The sequence below is a fragment of the Tachysurus vachellii genome, chromosome 17 (genome assembly GCF_030014155.1).
Source record: "Tachysurus vachellii isolate PV-2020 chromosome 17, HZAU_Pvac_v1, whole genome shotgun sequence".
Classification (NCBI taxonomy): domain Eukaryota; kingdom Metazoa; phylum Chordata; class Actinopteri; order Siluriformes; family Bagridae; genus Tachysurus; species Tachysurus vachellii.
The window spans coordinates 14,331,676-14,353,496 of record NC_083476.1 but is presented as its reverse complement, the minus strand read 5'-3'; the positions used below and the strand labels follow the sequence as shown (position 1 = coordinate 14,353,496).

At 36.4% G+C, this 21,821-nt stretch overlaps 1 protein-coding gene across 1 annotated transcript; it reads left to right on the top strand.

Annotated features, from left to right (window-relative positions):
- The first annotated feature begins 494 nt into the window (after positions 1–494).
- On the top strand, positions 495–21,619 carry usp28 (ubiquitin specific peptidase 28). Its single transcript, XM_060891114.1, has 26 exons — positions 495–683; positions 3,901–3,975; positions 4,209–4,332; positions 5,343–5,430; positions 5,531–5,693; positions 7,518–7,604; positions 7,835–7,972; positions 8,999–9,069; positions 9,163–9,239; positions 9,327–9,475; positions 9,597–9,724; positions 10,521–10,616; positions 10,722–10,886; positions 11,549–11,763; positions 12,078–12,148; positions 13,604–13,832; positions 14,846–15,148; positions 15,230–15,348; positions 17,034–17,285; positions 17,612–17,707; positions 18,037–18,215; positions 18,445–18,523; positions 19,606–19,685; positions 19,766–19,889; positions 20,651–20,846; positions 20,964–21,619. Exons 1-26 carry the CDS (start codon positions 642–644, stop codon positions 21,134–21,136), a joined length of 3,519 nt encoding a protein of 1,172 aa, XP_060747097.1. The 5' UTR covers positions 495–641; the 3' UTR covers positions 21,137–21,619.
- The last annotated feature ends 202 nt before the right edge of the window (positions 21,620–21,821 follow it).

The window sequence follows — 21,821 nt, the reverse complement described above, 5'->3', positions numbered from 1 at the left end:
ATGAATATGATATATATATATATATATATATATATATATATATATATATATATATATATATACACACACACGTGTGGTATCCTATGGTAAAGGTGTTGGGCTATAAAACTGAAGGTTATGAGTTCAATCCCAGGTCCACACCAAGCATGCCACTCTGGATAATGGGGCCTGCCAAATGCTGGAAATGTAAATGTAATGTAAATTCATGACTAATACAGGTGAGTTTAAACTGACTACGTGAATCCACGTGACTGTATGTGGATTTGACATCTAACAGTCTGCCGGTTGGTAAAATACACTAATGTGAGCACATCACTCATATAAATAAAATGATGACTAAGTACATAGGGTAGTTAGTCTATTATAAATCAGAATTCCCTGGCCTGTTTTTTTTTTTCCACACCCGTTTTGCTGAATAAGCTGTTTGTGAGTGCACCACCTGTGCTACTCCTCGCCTCCTGTACTCTCTGTGGTGCGTGTGTGTGCGTGCGTGTGTGTGTGTGTGTGTGTGTGTGTGTGTGTGTGTGTGTGTGTGTGTGTGTGTGTGTGTGTGTGTGTGTGGGAGTGATCCATGGAGTAGGTCACACTCCGGAGTCCGGACGAAGAAATCTGGGGGAAATTAAAAGTCAAACTGTCCTGCCATGAGAGTTCAAGAGGATTGCGGACATGTGGAAAACTGTGCGGTGAGAAGTGCGCTTTTTGTTGCGGTCATTATATTCACGTCATGTGGGTTATTGTCATTTAAGCGCTGATATGGATTTATTCCTGACTCATTCTGACTGCTAATTGAGTGTTAAAACATCATGGACACATGGTTTGGTATTTTATTAGAGAACAATAAGTGAAATACAAAAGTCAGAGATATTTCCTTTTTCTTCTGATGTAAGTTGTGGTGTCATAAGATTTGCATCGTTTATCAGTATCATTGATACACTGATCAGTATCAGTGACACGTGAAAAAGTACATTATTTCTCCCCCTTTTTTTTCCACCATCAAATGGTGAAATCATTAACCTATGACTTATTCTAGGTGACGTTTAAATAGTTTGTCACAGGTGACTGTTTTTCTTTCCTCCATTAATTTTTTTGTCAACCAAACACTGGTGCCAGGATGAGAGGCGTCATAAACAGTGGTGCTATCTGTGTCAGGGCCTAAAATAGAGCATGAGCCAGGACTTCCAGGCCTTCAGGTCTCCATATATGTCTCCAGCTCCCAGGCTAGTGCTTCTGTCCACCAACACTGCCGTTCTGACATTCCCACCTGCTACCAGAGCTGCTTTATATAGATCCGGCTTTCATGCTTTTCTTATCTGACTTGTTAATGTTTACATGCCACCTGTGCCATGGGCATAAATGTTCCACAAGAGCAGTTAACAATGAGCAGATTTCAAAAGAGTGGACAGAGATTTTATCACAAACAAGTCCCTAATATGAAGTGCGTGCTTATTGTACTTATAGGGATGTAATTTATAAGATAAAGCTATGGTTTATGAGAGTGTTTCCTTTAGAATTTGTCTTTGTCTCTATTCACCTTTACACATAAAGAGTTCCATCAGGATACTTTCATTTTCACGATGTGCAATATGCAACATGTTAGTTAGTTTCTCTAACTAACAATACAGAGGACACTGTATAAAACCACTAAAACAAACAAAAAAATGTAGTTTATTCTGCTTAACTTTCTGTTTCTATTAGTTTCATTGTATCTACTGAAAAAATTATTGCAGTTGCTCAGTTCCTCCACCTTTTGTATCACTGTTGTAATTTTAACACAATAATAACACACATTTTCATGATACATAGAAACCAGAGAAAAAAAATTATCCTTTCCTATGCTGGAAAATTGCTGTTACTGGAGATTCCTTCACCTTACATAAAGCATCACTATATCAATTTTGAAATGCTTTTCTTTAATAAATTACAACATAATTTTTAATTTGTTTATCAGAGCAATCAATCAGACTAAGCAATCAGAATCAAAAATGGTATGTTATAAAAAATACTCTATATACAATACTCAAAAATGTTCAACATAATATGTATCGTGATCAAAATGGCAGGTAAAATGTGAAAAAAGTGGTTTCAAAATCTAAATTTAAGTAATGTTTATGAAATGTATAAAAATCTAGTTACTTTAATAAGGAAACATTAAACAGTTTCCAAAAATCAATTTGAACACCCATTTGTGAAAAGAAAAAGTATTCTGATTGTTTTTTGTCATATTGTTTTTAAATATCCTATGAATATGTTTTTTATATAACATATATGATATTATATAATCAGATTGCTCAGCATTATTTAGCAGAGATGAGGACTCGAGTCATATGACTTGACTCGAGTCGGACTTAAATCGCAAGTTTGAGACTTGAGACTTGACAAATATTAAAAAAAAGACTCGACTTGACTTTGACTTGACATTCATGACTTGAGACTTGACTCGGACTTGAGTTAAATGACTCGAAATAACTTGTTTTTTGTTTTTGTTTCATCTTTTTTGTCTATTTTGTTTTTAAATCTGTTTTAAACGCACGCAGGCAAGCTGAGGGAGCGCGCGCACTAACTAATAAACCTTAACAGTCGTGACGAAACATGGAAGGCGCTACACCAAAAATAATTAAGTTATTATAATACCGGGATTTTGTGCAAGATGAGAAGAGAAGAACAGCAGTATGCGATCACATTGCTCACAATTGAATGACAAAGTTCTATCAAATAAAATTTTTTGCAAGCACAATGTAGTGTAAATGGTTGGTCACTGTTCATGTGGAAATGTCAGCTTTTTTGCAGTAGCACTTATAATTGGTGTTAGGCTTTGAGTGAAAAGCGTATGGATCGTTTATGGGGATGCACATATATATAAAAAACATAAATATAAATATAAAAAACTTCATAGTCGCAAGCACAGCCATATTCTTGTCTCGCATGCACACACACACACACACACACACACACACACACACACACACATTCAATTTAAAGGGATAGTTCACCCAAAAATAAAAAAATTCTTTTATAATTTTCTCACCCTCATGATGTTACAAACCTGTATAAATTTCTTTGTTTTGATGAACACACATGTAGATATTTTGAGCAATGTTTGTAACCAAACCCTTCATGAGCCCTATTCACTTCCATAGTATTCTTTTTTTTTTTCACTATATGGACGTGAAAAAATGCCATTTGGTTGCATAGAAACCATTGCACTTTTTATATATATACTTTTCCATGGTCTTCTGCCATGTTTGAGGCATATTGAAACTTTTCATGCTTTTATGTTGGCCTTATTTCAGTTACATTTACATCTTATTCTTTGTTGTTTTGATTTTTATTCATTTTTAATTTTTTATTGTATTTACAACTCACCTGTATGTGGACACCTTTTAAAAATAAATGCATATAATCATTTTTGTTGCACATAAAACTCTCATAAATACTAAAAAAGTCCATAATAAAAAAGTCCATAAATACTGTAGATTTAACTTTGTTTAATATATACATTTAGTTAAATTATCAAACATATGTATGACTTGCCAGTGACTTGCTTGACTCAAGCTACGACTTGACTTGACTTGCTTGACATAAAGCAGTGACTTGACTTGACTTGACACTCACAAAAAATGACTCGGACTTGCTTGAGACTTGAAGGTTAAGACTTGAGACTTACTTGTGACTTGCACATGTGTGATTTACTCTCACCTCTGTTATTTAGTAATTATTAATAGAGTTTATTTTGTGTAATAGATTTACTGCTAACACTAATGGAACAGTGCAGTATTATCAATATTGTGAATTTATCACAGTATCACAACACTGATATTATTAGGTCATTTCACCTAGCCCTCAGTTGGAAAAAATAAATAGAGAGAGATGAATAATTTTTTTTCTTGTTTGCTTGTTTAGAATCAGATGCTGTTTAACCAGCTGAGGGAGATCACTGGCATTCAGGACCTCCAAGTTCTCCAACGTGCCCTTAATGTAGGTTCAAGCCTACGTCCCTCCTCTCTGAGCTAACAGCATAAACATAAGCAGTAATGTAAGATGGCATTTGAAACCAAACTGCTGTTTGCAAACATGAAAACGACACCATGTCTTGTGCAGTTAGATTTGAAACACCAGCGCATCAAAACAGAGGATTAACGTGCTGACATTTATATTTCGCAAATAAGAAATTCTTAGCATAGTCCCTCATTAATTTATTTTGATTGCAGGAAAGCCAGGGGGACGTTAGCCATGCTGTTGGGCTTCTTACCACACAAACAGCAGAGAAGGAGCAAGTACCTGAGGAAGCTGCTACTGCAGAGCAGCACATAGACGCTTCAAATCAACACAGCAGTAAGACCCAGCAGGACACATGACCCAACTGATATGTACTGCTTTATAAGTACTGTTATATACACAACAAATTATGACCTTTGAAATGCATTTGAATGTAAATGCGTGAAAATTGGAATATACACTAACACAAAGTTAATTGAACTCTTTTCTGGTAGTTTATTTTTCAGCTCTTTTCAGGAGTTAAAATTTAACTAACATATAGAGTAAAAATTCTACTAACATATAGAGGAAAATGTAACTCCTAACTAGAGTTTATTTAAATAATGACCTTTTAACAGTCTTAAAATAACTAAAATACTAAAATGGTTCCAGATGAAAATAAGTAAAAAAAAAAATACTACATATACATTTACAGCATTTGGGAGCATCCAGAGTGACATTAGTGATCAACTGATGACATCAACAAAATAAACTTCACAGTGAAACTAGAATGAATTTGTTGGTTACACAACTGTACTTTGTGATCGTATAGTACACAGTTATAGAAGGGTATTATTTATAATCACGCTATCACGCTATTGGTTCCCTTTTGAGTCTGGCTTCTCTCAGTGTTTCTTCATTGTCTCTGGGAGTTTGTCCTTGCCACCATCACCTGGGATAAATTTATAAATGAATGTCCTGAATTGATATTTTTCTGTCAAGAGTCTTTGGAACAATGTCAATTGTTAAAAGCACTTCAACAAATACAATCAAATTGAATTGAATTGAATATAATGAGTCTTTCCTAGGTTTCACAGTGCTTATTGTGCATATTGTGTGCAAGGCAATAGATAAAGTGCTCCTATAGGAAAGATGGATCAAATTATCTGTTCAATTAACTCAGATAATTAAACTCAGCCTATTAATAAATTAGATCAGGCAGTGTAACATGATTTGTTACAGACTGAAATCACTCAAAGTATTCTAAACTCATGACAAAAATCCTACTGATTAGACTTTCTTACTATAGTATAGACAGATATCCACAATTTTAGATACAAGCCAACAGATGTAACGCCTGTGTGTAGATTCGGTTAATGATGAACTTCAGGCTGCCATTGAACTCAGCCTTAAGGAGTCTCAGCAGGCCGAGGCAGAGGAGAGAGAGCTCCACAGGTATCATCACATTCAAGGAAAGCCTACATATATCATAAACCCTAAACATTAAAAGCAGGAACTGTCACTGAAAAATATACTACAAAAACATCTTGAACAGGGCTCTGGAGGCCAGTGCTGAGGAGAATGCAGTCTATGTGAAGAGGAAGAGAAATGAAGCGTCAGGAGAGATGTGCAGTCCTGCGGATTGGATTAGGCAGGAAGGTTGGCCTGTGGGCATCCGCAACGTGGGAAATACTTGCTGGTTCAGCGCCGTCATCCAGGTAGGATGCTGTCTACTTGGAGACTTGCGCAATCCCTCTTTTTGTCTGACCAGTAATTATAATTTTGAGGATATTAGTTAGGTACCCTTTATTTCAATTATTCACTTTAGACATTCTTAAGACTGTCACAAACTAGTCTATCCATTTGTATTAAACTTACTATATTTTTAACACTGCATACTGATACTTTTTTCATACTCCAGCTGCATGATACAATTTTAGGTATGTCATGTAAATTATACAATAAATGAACATCTGGGTTTATTTGATAATATACTGTAATATGCAGAGAAAAAAGGGGGAAAGGGGTTTAATTGATCTTTTCAATTAAACCAATTGTCAGTTGTGTCAATGTTTAAGACACCCTATTGATTTTAGACAATTTCCTAAAAAATTCTAATTGCTGACACTGGAGACTCCTTCCAAAAATACAATATAAAAGTCCTCTTACTGGAAATTTCACAATATCAACAATTAGACAGGCTTTTGAAATCCATTTATCCTTTTTAAAATCCCTTTTCTGGTGAACAGTATGAACTATGTTGTTAATCTAAATGCAACAATATAATTTATAAAACTATTTTGCCTGAGATGCTTATAATTTGTCTTCACAATGAATGAATATAAAATAAGGAGGCAGCGTGAATCATTAACAAAAAGTATGACCAATTGAAGGGGTGTTTGTACAATTTTATCTTTCCAACATAACCAAGGAAGCACTTTATTGTTTACTTTTAAAATATTTATGAAAATATAATTTAAAGTAAACTCAACATTGTATTTACATATTGTATCGTACATTGTATAATTAATTAAAATTGTATTTACATATTGTACTAGACCTAACATTTTCTTGAATATTGTTAATCCTTTACGTGATGTTGGCTTAAATTGGTGTACCTTGTGTCCTGTACCAAACAAAATCCCTTCTGCGCTCTTATCTTACCTGTTCTTATCTTGTAATCTAGCCATACTGTGCAAATTAAATTACTACCATTGCTAATGACAGGAGGCTTAAAAAGATGAGCTTCACTTTCTCTCTGATGCCAAAGCATCTCGCCATTCTAATTTTATTACAGCCATTCCAGAGTGATTTTAGCCAGGCTTCTCAGATGTCTGTGTTGAAATTCAAGTCTTTATTGATATTGAAAGACTGCAGAGCTAATTAAATATTGCAGCATGATATGCACTGCTATGAACTCTGAAGGCTATGTTTGTTATAAATAAGTTTATAATTATAAGATTAGTCAAGTAACAAAATGCTGTCAGTTCACATTTATTCTCTGTAGCAAAAATCTAGGGTGTGGATTTTTGATGCAGGATCTTGTCACATGTTTTTGTTGTAAGTAATTGCAAGTTGTTATTTGGTATCAACTTTTTTTTTAATTTATTGATTTATTTTTGGCTTATTATTTAACTGGGTTACATTAATTGAAATTCAACCTAGAAAACGTTGTTTGTTTGGCTAAAAACTTTATTTTATATATAATTTTTTTCAGATTTGCTTGAAACAGAGCAGCAGATTTTCGACTTGGCATAGGTTAATTGGTGCAGATGTGTGCACTATTCGACTATTAATGAGCTCCGCTCCAGTACTTGACAGCTCATCCGCCCCCAGTCATTTTGTTGTATGACAAAAAGCATTGATGTTAACCTCAGTTCTGACCCCAGTAATTACCCACTTCGGAGTGTTTTACATCCCAGAATCCACCCCAGCCATTACGCCCTATTGACGAATATGCCTTGTGGTAAATGAAAATGAAATGAAAGCAAATGATGATATGCATGAGTCACAGAAAATTTTCTCGCTCTTGTTGTTTTCAGTCTCTGTTCCATCTGCCGGTGTTTCGCAGACTGGTGCTCAATTACTGCCTGTCTGAACGCGTGCTGGAGAAATGCAAGAGCCACTCTGTGAGTAATCAGCCGCCTGCGAGGATCTGGCTCATATTCTGACAAACACACTAACACGCTCAGATCTTTAGATCCCTTCTGGGACAGAAAAGTGCTGCTGGGAGTACCTTTCAATAAGAGCGTGATTTAGCTAGATTATATATTTGGTGGAATCGCTTGTTTGTTGTCTTAGTGAGAAGTACTCTGACTGTATATGTAACGCCCTCATATGTCTCTCCCTTTATATGTAGGAGAAAAGAAACATAGCCTTTATGCAGGAGTTGCAGTGCCTCTTTGCCTTGATGGTGGGCTCTAATCGCAGGTTTGTGGACCCCTCTGCGGCTGTGGAGCTGCTCAGGGACGCTTTTAGGACCAGCGAGGCGCAGCAGGTACACTGACACCGGTTTAGTAAACAAGGCACAATTGATTATTATACATAAAAACAGAGACTTCGAAGACAGCTGTCCTCAAGATGCACTCTCTTTATGTCTCTCTCCCTTTATCTTGTCTGTCTGTATGCGCCTCTTATATGTTTCGGTGCATATTGTGTGTCTTTGGGCTTTTAATACATTTTTAATTAGCTAATTATGACTTAGCTTGAGTCAATTTAAAATTTCCAGGTGAATGGTAAATTGATGAAGATAAGGGTACATCCCAGAGATAATGAAAGCCCACATTTCCAGGTGAATGGTAATTTCATAAAGATAAGGGTATATCCCAGAGATAATGAAAGCTGAAGTTTAGTACCCTAGGGTACTTATTGAGAGTGTATAAACATTTATCTGTACATGTCTACATCAAAACCTAGGCCACACAAAACCTTCAGTGGATCAAATAGATGATGAAAATGCAACGATTCTCTTTTGCCGTGTAGGGCATTTGTTTGTTACGCCCATTGCTTGGGTCTTTTTAGAGAGACTGCAAATCAATACAAAGTTTTTAGGGCTGATCACTTTTCCTATGATGAAACCCTTCTATCCTGATGGACATTCTGATATCACCACAGCATAAGTGTTCAGTAAATGGTTTGTTGAGGATAAAAAAGATCACACGCTAATGTGTTATCATGCTGATCATATGCTCTGCCCTTCATAGTCAACAGACCTCAGCCCAGTTGAACACCTACAGGTGATTGAGTGGTGACTTAGCGCTCTTGATCACCATCATTAAAACACTAATTGGGAAAATGTCTTTGGGGAAAATAGTGTTCATCTCTTCCAGTACAGATCCACAGACTTGGAGTGCATTGATGCTGTTCTGCTGGCCTAAAATCATTCTAAGGCACTTTGTGTTGTTTATTTCTTTCATTTGTCACCTTGATGTGCCATATGTGTGCAACAGATGGTTAAGGTACACACTGATATGGTTAAGGAGAGGAGGCGGTGTGAGAGAGGTAACATACGTGTCTGTTTTAGGATGTTAGTGAGTTCACACATAAGCTGCTCGACTGGCTCGAGGATGCCTTCCAGCTGGCAGCTAATGGCAGGTACGCATTTGGAAATGGAAAATAGAGCCTGACTTATTTTTATCACTGAATTTGAAATAACTTCACTGATATATCGACTTTCTGATTCTCCAGTAATCCAGAAGATAAACAGGACAACCCAATGGTTCAGCTTTTCTACGGGACATTCGTAGCTCAGAGAATTCATGAGGGTAGGTGGAAAAATATCATTTCGTTATTGCGGAGCATATATTGGCTAGATGTTGTTTTATTTTTGTTGTACATTTTGATGAATCCAGGTAAGATGCTCTCTACCATCGAGCAGTTTGGTCAATACCCTCTGCAGGTGAACGGGTTCAACAATTTGGACGAGTGCCTGGAGGGTGCGATGGTAGCAGCAGAGATCGAATCACTGCACAGTGATCAAACTGTGTCGTCTGGACAGGAGGTCAGTGTTGTGATTTATAATTAATGTTTGTTGTGCTCTCATTATTTGATGCTCTTATGAATATTAATGCAAAATAATAGTACCAATATCATTTGTTTAAGCATGAAACTATTTTTTAAAGCGATGGTTCTCCAAGCTGCCACCAGTGTTGACCTTTGAGCTCTCTAGATTCGAGTTCAATCAATCTTTAGGACGACCAGAAAAAATACACAAAAAGCTTGAGTTCCCCCAGATTGTCTACATGGACAGGTGAGAACTTATTAAAATAGTTACATTTTTTTAGCCAAAGCTGTGTTACATAGTTTTTGTATTGTATTGAATTATTTTAACAAAGAAAAAGTCAAAAATGTAATAAAGATGTTGTGTTGTTTGGTGTTTGAAGAGATGTTTGGTGTCTGAAGTTTGTTTCTATACTTTTACACTGAATCTACAATGGTGATGTTGCTAACTAGAAGCATTAGAGAGACTACAATCCTAAATCATGATTCATTCGCTCCAAAAAAGACTGTATCAGACTTTTCTGTGTGTACACTGTATGGCAGATTTCTGTTTGAAAAAAAGCCTTTTGGAAAGCTAGCTAGTGTTGCAGAAAGGGGCTGTCAGTAAAGTACATAATCTTATCCTAATTATCTCAATAAGCCATTTTTGGTTACTACAATATTATTTTTTCATTTATCAAACAATTTATATTTGGTAGCTTTTGGATAGATAAGAAATAATGGATAGATATCTTAGCTAATTACAACCTCTCTCTGTAACACAAAGCTAGTTTTATATAATACCATATTCTATTAGCTAGCTAACTATTTATAATTACCTGGCATACATCACTGACAGCCACTTTCTGCAATGGTAGCTTATAAAATATTAAGGTAATGTTAATAGTTAATGTTAAAAGTTTTACTGAATAGTTAGCTACATGCAGTCTAGTGCTAAACTTCATACAGTACACCTAAAGTAAGCTAATTCAATTTGGAAAAAAGGAAAGCCTTTTTACTGGAGAATTTGTTGCTCATTGTGGCTATTTTCGTTATTCTCTAAATAGATACCTTCATAGAAATGTTGAACAGACACATGGAAGAAGAGGTGAGGTAAAGAGGCTCAAGGACCAGTTAACAGTTCTTCAGCAGAAACTTGAAAGGTCAGGAATAAATGACACAATTTGTCAGTGCGATAACAGTAGACTTTTTTGGAAAAGTTACGCAGTCTCTAACTTTGCCTTTGAATTTTTTTCTTTGTTTTCAAGCTATAAAAACTACGGTTCCGGGCCGAACAAGTACTCGCTAACAGACATGCTGCAGTATGTTTTAGAGTTTGCCACTTCAAAGCAGACAAACACAAGCACCTCTCCTGCTTCAGCGGGACCTGTCAGCACTCCTGCACACACAGAACCCATCTCAGAACACACCAGGCAAGCACCAACACTAACAATGACTTATAATTCATCAAATAATTATCTGTAGATCACTCACAGTCCACTCTCTTTTTGCATGTGCAGTTTAACCTATTACAAGCGGAAATTACCATGCATCATATAAGATCTGATTAAACCAGGGTGAAAGAAAGCTTAATTGACTTTACTGAACTTCACATATCATTGAAGTTAATGTAGAATGTTTAAGTCACACCCCTGGGATTGACAGGTTAGATTTCCATCTCCTGGTGTAGACATACTGTAATTGCAATTTCTCCCTGTGCTTTGGGGGCTTTCCTCTGGGTACTCCTGTTTCCTCCCAACAGTACAAACATGCATTGTAGGCTGATTGTCATTTCTAAATGAGTTCTATTGTGTGAATGGGTGTGTGAGTTGGATTGGGTTGGCACTCCATCCAGGGTATCCCCTGCCTTGTGCCCTTAATCCCCTTGGGTACACTCCATATTTCCAATGACCCTGGGTAGGACAAGCGGTACCAGAAAATAGATGTATTCCGCACCCGCACATTTATAATTATTTTATGTATGTGATCGTATTCACATAATATTGTGTCGCTGTCACATAACTTTTTTTTGTGAAAAAAAAAAAAAAAAACCATGTAGTAATGAGTGCACTGTGCACACTGTAAACCTTGTTAGCCAAACAGAAACAGATGATGCCGGCTCATCAGATGGTTCAGGCTGCACACAGAGCTCTACACAGAGAACACCTATCCACAAGCCCTTCACCCAGTGTAGACCCCCTGCTGACTGGCCTCAGCACCCGGTGCCTGCCAGCGTGAGCGAGGAGGAGCTGCACTTTGTCAGGGGCTGCCTGCAGCGCTGGAGAACCGAGGCAGAGAACAACATGAATGGTGCGTCCTCCTCTTGGCCCTTCAGACACTTACGGCATTTTTCTCTCTCTGTGTGAAGTATTACCTAGACCTCTGCCTTTACAAGAAAACAGAAAAAAAGCAATCATTGTTCTCCACAACTGTTGCAGAAGCTGTTTTGTTCCTTTCAGCTGTGCAGTATCGACTGTTTGTTCATGAGGCCGCATGTTATGCCCTTTACCGTATTGTATTAGAGCACAGCCTTATTTTCCAACAGATATCCTAATGTGTTTGAGTGTATCAGGAGCCTGGCCTCAGGTGCACCCTATTGATTGCTGTTTTCTCCTTCTGTTCAGAGCTCAAGGCCAGCATTGACAAGGTCAGCCAGGCTCTGGAGGGGATGTACTCAGATAACAGTCTGTGTCAGGTAAAGTCTATATTCCAAAACAGCTCTTGGCTCTGCAGACTTCCTCTTTTTCTCCCTATGACCTAATTTTCAGTCTGTGACCAAAATGCAGTATGATTTTAACATATTAGTGAGTGGAAGTGATCATTGTGGGCATACATTTTAAATAAAATTAAACATTAATGAAAATAATTGATCCATATTTTTGGAATCATACCTAATTGCTGAAATAAAATGATTCTCAGTATTTTAGTTGGCTTTGGTCAAAAAGAGAAAGAGATGTGTAATAAAAAAGAGTGCCATGACACCCTGCTGTGATATCTAATCAAACATAATCAAATCTACTTTAATTCATTTAAGAAAATTGCATGCACAAAAGACTCTGAGTAGGAACAGTTTCATGATGACACAGGATCAGAATTTGCTTATAGATTTCACATAGATATTTTATTATTAGAAATAATCATTAGGATGAAGAACTAAAATTGTTGCAATTTGAAATTCTGGTTAAAAAAAAAAAAGATAAGGACGATAGATAGATACCATAATACTGCTGATATTAAATTAATTTGCATTTAATTTATCATGTAATACACAGATATAATACATATAACTATATACTGTACACGATTATATTTATATGCATTATATTTATACTCAACTTTATTCATTGTCGCCTTTGTTAAAAAGGTTCCTTAGTTATGTAGCAGATTCTTTCTTGAAAGATAGGCAAGTTTATAAAGTTAATTAAAACATTATCATATACATTTATAGACATCTCTTCTTAAAGATCATGTACGAGTGTATTAGTGCAAAAACTCATTTTTGATCCATACCTGATTTTGGCTGTGTACCAAAATTGGCTGTGTACCATACCTGATTTTTGGCTGTATATTCATTTTTTAAGCATAAAAATAGCAGATGAGTGCAAACTGAAAAATATTAACTCACACCTGACACACAGCTGGGATTTAAAAAAAAAGCTTTAACTGGAAGTGACAATAACCTGAATCTAATTCACACTACAAAAATGGCATCTTAGACAGTGAAAGTACCTGAAATATTGTCACCTTTATCTAATATTTCCTGTTTTATGATTACAATAAAATGTAAGATTATTAACCTTAAGCCTATCATTTTATTAGATGTACGTTACTAATTCTAAGCATGTTTTGTTCTATTGCCAAATTGTTGTTAGTATTTTAAGCATTTATTTCTACAAAAAAATCTTAATTTTTTTCCAATACAATTCTAAAAATTTCAATGTGTAAAAGCTTATAAAATATGGTATATAATCTTATATTTGATTTATTAGAATATATTAATAAAGGAGTAATAAACGGATAATAATAAAGAGTGAATAAAGGAAGGTAAATTATTAGATAAATCCACTTATATTAAAGATATTTTCTCTAAGATATACTCCTGAGTAGAAGGTGTTGCCCACCTCACTGAAACAGTAATATTTCTCTCCAGGTGTCATACAGGCTACATGCAGTTCTTGTCCATGAGGGACAGGCTTCTGCTGGTCATTACTGGGCTTACATCTATGATCACAACCATAAACGCTGGCTCAAGTACAATGATGTGATGGTGACTGAGTCATCATGGGAGGAGTTGGTGCGAGACTCTTATGGAGGAATTACCAACGCCAGTGCTTACTGTCTCATGTATATTAATGACAGACTATCACATCTCATAGAAGGTACTTACTTAGTATTACTCAGAGATGGTAGATGTTAGATGTGCTATATCAGGGCATAGACATAAACATAGTCTGTCCTTCCTTTGTCTATATGTATACGTATGGCACACATTTATATTATTGTGCCACCCAAAAGCTGTTTATAAAAATTCCCAGGAGGATTCTCTTTTAATAATGATGGAGAATGTTCATTTAAGAATGATAAACAAATTGTCTATTGCCAGTAAACCAGTGCCCACTGTTGCCTCAGATTTTTTTTCTTGTCTGACATAATTTTAACCCAACGTGGCCAGTTGTAGCTCATCGACATATTGCGTGTTACAGACACAGTCGTAAAGAATGGCTATTCTGAGTCACTGTAGCTTTAAACAATCTGACCATTCTCCTCTGACCTCTTATCAAACCAGCCCACCTGGAACCAGCAACCATTTCACACTAAACGTCACTGGGATTACATTTTTTCCCATTCAAGTGTTTTAATTGGACATGAAGCTCTTGACCTGTATCTGCATTATATTATACGTTGTGCTGCTGCCACGTAAATGGCTGATGATTGAATTAGTAGGTGTACAGTTGTTGGATTGAAAATTAATTTTCTTATTTGACAGTCTTCATTTTTACATGTGTCCAAGAACTGGTATACATATGTGCACATACATACATACATATACAAGCTTCAATAAAAATCAGCTCGGCTAAACTATATATATTTCAATATTTTTCAGCTAAAATAAAATATTTTACTGCTAAAAAGGTATTTTACTAAGCATATCATACTAAGAATATTAGGAGAGACATAGCCCTGATGTTATTAATAACCTGCTATTTTTATTCATATTAATTGGTAACAGGATAGTGGAATGCTTGAAACACTTTAAATAGCAGCATTTGCCCTGTGCACCTGCTAATAGGGTTGTGTTATAAGTTACAAGGATGCATTCCAAGATGCTTATACTATTTCATGTTTATGTCTTTTCTGGGTTTCACTACTCTCTCAATTGTGTTAATGCTAGAGGACGCAGACAGTGAGACAGGGCAGGTTCTGCAAGGCATGGACTCCCTTCCTCCGGTACTAAAGCGTTACGTCCAAGAGGACAACCGTTGGTTCCAGCAGCAACTGCGGGAATGGGAGAAGCAACTCCATCAGGCATCTCAGGAAGAGCCACAGATTCCAATAGCACAGGCTCCCACCAGCAAAGAGGAGAAGACTGCAGAACCAGAGCACCCAAATTCAGAGCCAGAAAAAGAAAACAACCATGAGAAACCTGATGAATTGACTCCAGAGGCAGAACAGGAGCCGCTCAAGGATTCAGAAGGTCAGCTACATTTCCAGATGAGTTATGATGGCTGGTTGCATCTGTTGTTGCTCGTCACATGACAGTGCTTCTGCTTTACAGAAGCCACAACCAGAGTGGTAGCTCTTGACTCGTCTCCAGAGAGCTGTGAAGGGGTAACAGAGGGGATTGAAGATGCGTCCTCTCTCAGTCTGTCCCACAGCCAGCTGGATGAGAGTCAGGTACGTGTCAGCTGATCCGGTTTAAAAATAGTTCCCATACTCAGCTCCTGTAAACATCATGCAGGTTACTGTACAGAGGAATTGTGTTTGGTTTGGTGACTCAAAACAAGTAGTGATTTGTGTGTTGTTTTCTAATTAAAGCTAAAATACAGGTGGTGGATAAAATAGCAGAAATGCCAGCGAATATATATTAAGTGGACGGTTGCAGATTGCAAAAACAGTGCTTGTTTGTTACTCTCCAGTTTCAGTAAGTCTCTGCCCAGTGTAACCTTAGATTCTTGTTCTTGGATGATTATTGTAGAACCTGATGTAGTTTTATGCTGTAATAGACCATGTGCCTCAAGGTTTTTTTTTTTGTTTGTTTGTTTTTTTGTGACATACAGCTAAGTATGGTGACCCATACTCAGAATTCGTTCTCTGCATTTAACCCATCCAAAATGCACACACACAGCAGTGAACACACACACACTGTGAACACACACCCGGAGCAGTGGGCAGCCATTTATACTGCGACATGTTTTGACATGTTAAGCATTCTGAGATGCTTTTCTGCTCACTATTGATGTGAAGAGTTTTTTTGAGATACTGTAGACTTCCATTCTCCTCTGACCCCTCTCATCATCAAGGCCTTTCCACCTGCAGAATCACTGATTTTCACTGTAATCACATTTATTCCCCTGTATGATATTTGACAAGAAACGTAACTAAAGCTCTTAACCTGTGTTTGCATGATTTAATGCATTGCACTGCCACATGATTGACATTGCAGGAATGGGCATTTTTTATTAATAACTGTTAATTACAGATCACACAATTATAATATTAGGTATCAAATTGAGTCCAAGATGTTGTATTCGGCTCCACTGATGGGAGAAATTGTAAGGTAGTGTTTAGGCATTTGATCTTTATACAAAATGCTTCTATAAACACTGTTTCACTTTATTTTTGTATTTTTTATCTAAAAATCTAATAAAGATAATACAGGATTGTTTTACTTGAAAGTTAACTAGTCAGAGTACTCACTTTCAGGTAGTTTTCCATCTTTATTTATGTCGTTTGTAATTAGTACTTTAGTCGATTCACTCTGTAATCTCCCTAACACAGTAAGAGGCATGCCTTAAACACACCACAACCTGCTGCAGTTAAAACCACATGAGCCCTCATTTAAATAAAATGTCAAAGCTTAAGACACTTCTTTCACCATGCAACTGCATTCTGGGTCATCATTTCCATTTTAGCAGGTTGCTCTGTCTTTAGTTATAAGGATTAAGTGTTGAATCATGGATCAATCCAGAGAGCAAGGTGTGATGATGTATGAGTCTCATACAGCTGTTTCTTCACTCAACACTGCAGTTTTGTGGTTGAGTCCTGACCTCTAGTGGCAAGACGTTTTTTAATCTGATCTGAGTTGATGATTCATAGATGTGCATTTTTGTGATGGTCCCCCTCAGGATGCAGTAAAAACTCAGAGGAGCACCTGGTGTTTATTTTTATGCTAGTGGACAGATATGAATCTCCTGGGACAAATAAAAGGTTGTGTTGTGAGCACTGAATACAGAGTAGTTTGTGCCAAAAAACCTTATGCGAAAGGTTGCTTTATTATGGTCTGATTCATAGTGGAACAGCAGTAACATGTCATTATATACTTTTAGGGCATATTAGGTTTGTTTATATCCCTTTCTCAGAGTCCTGTATCAACAACTCAAAAGGATGAGAAGACAGAGATTGAGATAATTAATCAGACTGTAAGTGAGCAGACAGAGACTGAAGCAGCATTAAAGCCACAACCTAAGACTGATGAGGATGAATCACAGGCTACGTCAGCAGACGACAGCCAAGCCGAGGCCAGACAAGCAGAGAACGAGGTGTCAGAGGTAGAGATTCCTAATGTGGGCAAGATCCTGGTGTTGTCTGATGCGGACGGATATAACGAAGAGGTAATAGCACTGAGCAGCTACAAAATTAAATAACATGCGTATGTCATATATGTCAATGTCATATATTCCTAGTGGAATATTCACCACAAATGACTTGCATATTAATCTTTATGAGTCCCCTGTTTGGTGTTAGTGACAGACAACCACTAACTTGGAATAACACAAAGGAATAAAGAAAATTCCGAATCAACCAAAACAATTAACACCCAAATCACATTACACATGAGGAATATGTTAATATAAACATATTATAATTCAGGAGGTTTCCTCTAAGGCACTTCTTAATAATGTTTTCTGATATACTTTCTGTTTTCTCGACTGTACAGATGATGCTCACCCCGGCCATGCAGGGTGTTATCCTAGCCATAGCCAAAGCCAGACAAGTCTTTGACAAGGATGGTCCTGAGGCAGGGCTTATAAAGGTAGTGTATATTCAAGTCTTACATTTCAATTTCAAGTCTTACATTGGAATTGCCTTTAACACTGAGATTAGCCACATTAGCCACAGTTTTTTACTATAATGAGATATTTTTTATAAAAAAATGATTGATTAGCACACAAATAAATGCATAAACAGAAAGAAAAAAATGCTTAATTAACCAAAATTATCTGCTAATTGAACCAAAATCATTCCAAGCTTAGTGAAATAACTATACATACAGTATATATGATTATTACCTTGCACCCAAACACTTTTAAAATCAAAAGTGTTAAGAGTTTGACTGGCAGTTTTTGTGATGCTTTTCACTAGGCATTTCATGAGGAGTACTCCAGACTGTATGAGATATCTCAGGAAGAGATCACCCCTCAGCAGGACCCTCGCCTCCAGCATGTGTTGGTCTATCTCTTCCAGAACAAAGCGCCTGACCCAATCATCGAGAGAACTTTGCTGGAGCAGTTCGGTGACCGAAACCTGAGCTTTGACGATAGGTATTCTGTCATTGTTTTTTACTGAATTGGATGGTATTTTTATTACTTGCACCAAGAATGATAATTTCTGTGGCCATTACTTTACCTTTATGAAAACTAGTTCATCTTAATGATTCTCTCTGCACAAAATCATGTGCAGTGATGTATAGTGATGTATGTAACCAGTTAAATGCTAATATGTATTTGGTGTTTTAGTATAATATAGTGGAATTTATTTCTCCTACTTTAGGTCTATCAGTATCATGAGGGAGGCCAGAACCAAACTTCGCCTCATCAGACCAGAAGATATGGACATGGAGGAGTACATGGTAAAATCATTGACCATTCTTAATTGAATTGAATTGAATTGAATTGAATTGAATTGAATTGAATTGAATTGAATTGAATTTTGTATTTAGCAGATGCTTTGATAAAATGTTTTATTAATTTCAGTGGTCATTCATTCTGTTTTTTTGTTTGTTTATTTGTTTTTATACTAAGCATGCTGCTCTGCTAGTTCTGAAAATTTTTTGCTAATACATGAAGTGAAAATAACACACTTTTGTAAGATCACACTTGTAAACAAAGACCCAGCTGTCATCCTTTGGAACAGGAATCAGAACTGTATCTAGATTGAAACCTACATTATGCAGCAAAGCTAAGAAATATACAGCTGTGATATATGCTAACTGATGAGCTACTGCTTAAATATGCTAACACAAGAATAGAGTAAATGTCGCACTGAGATGAGAGATAGACTGGGGGTTTGGAGATGTCACGCTTGCCTGTCTTCAAAACTTGAGAACCCTGAAAGAATATGATGTGTATATGTCTGTCACCAATTTTATGTGTCTCTATCTTAATATCAATAAAAATTTAGGAATTTAACCTACCATAAACCTCTACTAAGATGTTAACAACAGGATGCTGATAGAATTACAGTATTACAGTATTATGTATAAGAAATTACAGGTTAGCACTGCTTTAAAATGTAAACTTTAAAGCAAAAAAATGGTGTAGTGAATTCGATTTAAATGTATTTGTATACCGCTACATGTGTTTGTATAGCACAACATGCTACATGTATAACAATGGACGTTGTCTTAAAGCAGCTTTAGAGGACATAAGAAACATAATACAAACAGATTAATATTATACAAAGGTTAATGTAATACAAAAAAAAATCAAGATTAATATTAAACATATTTAAATGTGTTTGTATTTGTCCCCAATGAGCAAGCCTGAGGTGACTGAGGTGAATGAAATACTGTATACTATAGTATAGTAAATCTCAGAAAACAACAACTTTTTTATGCAGAAGAATTTAGTATTTCTATATCTTATCATCTGAAAAATATGTTTACTGACATAAGTTACATTTCACTTTTAAGCACATCTTCTCTCTCATTAGCAATGGCATGACGACTACAGCATGTTCAAGACTGTGTTTGCCTACTTGCTGACAGGCCTTGAGCAATACCAAAATGGGAAGTATGTACAAATAATTGAGAGTTCATATAATTTTTTTTTTGACTATATGACACTAAACATTGTGATATATCTTTCTAAAGAATTCGTGAGGCGCTGATTTATCTTGCACATGCTTACCAAGACAATGCAGCCCTGCTTAAGAGTGGGGAAAAGAGAGGAGTGGACCACAATCTTATAGCACTTTACAGGAGAAAATGCCTGAAGGTACTGTATGTATGCATGTACTGTATATTAGGGTTGAGCAATATAGAAAAATTACAGTTCTTCATATCACAGTTCTTAAAGACATTTATGATATATATTGTGATTTGATTTTGGTAAAGTGCCAAGAAAACAGCATGTGAGGTTTAATTGTATTATTAATTTTTACCTATGTGACTAAGTGTTTTAAAACTTTGTGTTTTGAAAAAAAAGTACAGAAATCAAGTTTATATTTATTTGCTCATTTTTACACATTATTTTTTATATAGTAACAACTTACATGTACACGTGTATGAATCGGTTGCATATGATCCACATAACATAATTTGTGTTTAATTATAGTTATTACGCAAATATATTCTGTAAGGAAAGGAGTCTATGGTGCTAGTGCTTTGTAACTGGCAGCAGTAACACTGTAACCTTAAGCATTCAAACACAAAGTTGTTAGACTGTAATATGAAATGATTCATTAGTTTGTCTTATTACCTTCAAGTAAGAGGAAAAAAGAGGCATGTGAGGAAACTGTTTAAAGCTGCTATAATGTAGTGACAACAGAAACTTTTTTATGGCTGTCCCACAACATGATACATCAACAAGTGTAATTGAGTGTTAAATTTGGTTCAACATTTTTAATAAATACAAATAATATAGAAATTGTTAACAATGACAAATTGGTAGCTCTCCTATAGGAGCAAGCCCCCAAGTGCTTTATTCCTTATATGCATGGTGCATTGATTCTTATTTTAACTGTGGCTATTCTGCAGGAGCTGAATGAGAATGCAGCAATGCTGTTTAAAAGCTCAGAGCAGAGCGATGTAGAGGAGGGGGTGACTGTTTTGAATGACTGTGTCATTCCCTGCATGCACCTTATGGTCAGAGACAGCATCACACAGGAGGACATGGATGCGATTGATGCAATCAGAAGTCACTGGTGCTCCTATCTGGGCCAGGAAATGGATGGTGAGCCTTACACTTGTGACCCTTAATATGTAACATCTACAGTAAATAAAGTGAGGTCATTTGAGAAGGAGTAACCTTAAGTCAATAAATTATCTGTCTTTGTATGGTGAATGACAGAGTTCCAGCAGGAGAAGTTGGGTGAGTTCTTGCCAAGGGTTCTGGACTGCTCAGCAGAGAGGGTAGTGTTGAAAGAGCCACCCAAAGTGAGAAAGTCATCCCACGACCTGTGTAGCCGCCTGGCCGCTGTCATGGAGTCCATCCATAGCACTTCAGTCGTCACTGTGAAGTGAGCACATGCAGGGGAGGTGACATCATGGTGACATCATGGTTATATGCCACCCTTTATCCCCTGAATCCTGCTATATGGTCAACCACTGGTTTTCTATTGTTGTTGCACTGAGTGTAGAGCTGTGTCATTTTTTATACGTATTTTTAACATGCATCGATCAATCCTGACACTTCACTGCATAGTCTAGTACTTGCTATTGAACTATTATTTGATTATCGTGTAATGCTCTTTTAATGCGTTTGATCTCAGGAAAGATCAATCGGATTTTGTTTTGTTTCACAGAATATCTTTTCATCATGCAGGCTGGGTACTCGAGAAAAAAATGACATACTTTTCTCATGTATTGTCGAACGACATTGGTGTTAAATTAGCCCATAGTCACTAAAGCCATACTGATACAGATTGCTCTGCTGGTTTTCCACTCATCTGTTTTTTCCTCTAAGCCTGTGCTGACCATCAATAAATCTTCTTTCACTTTATTGTACTCTGCCACTGGAGTTCTGTCTTTCTTTCTGTTGTGTTTTTCCCATCTGTTGTTTCTTTCAATGCCAGTAATATATATGTGTGGAAGTCTGGCAAAACCTGTTGGATGTCAATGTACAAGTTAGCCACAATTCACATACACGTTTTCTGACACTGGATAAACGGTGACAGACAAAATCGCAATAATTAAATACTAATTTTAG

What these genes read in the sequence shown, in the direction of transcription:
- usp28 (XM_060891114.1), top strand. Translation starts at nt 642, where the DNA reads ATGAGAGTTCAAGAGGATTGCGGACATGTGGAAAACTGTGCG. An exon ending in GGACCAGCGAGGCGCAGCAG is followed by an intron (nt 7,973 to 8,998) that starts GTACACTGACAC and finishes TGTCTGTTTTAG; the next exon opens with GATGTTAGTGAGTTCACACA. An exon ending in TGGACATGGAGGAGTACATG is followed by an intron (nt 18,524 to 19,605) that starts GTAAAATCATTG and finishes CTCTCTCATTAG; the next exon opens with CAATGGCATGACGACTACAG.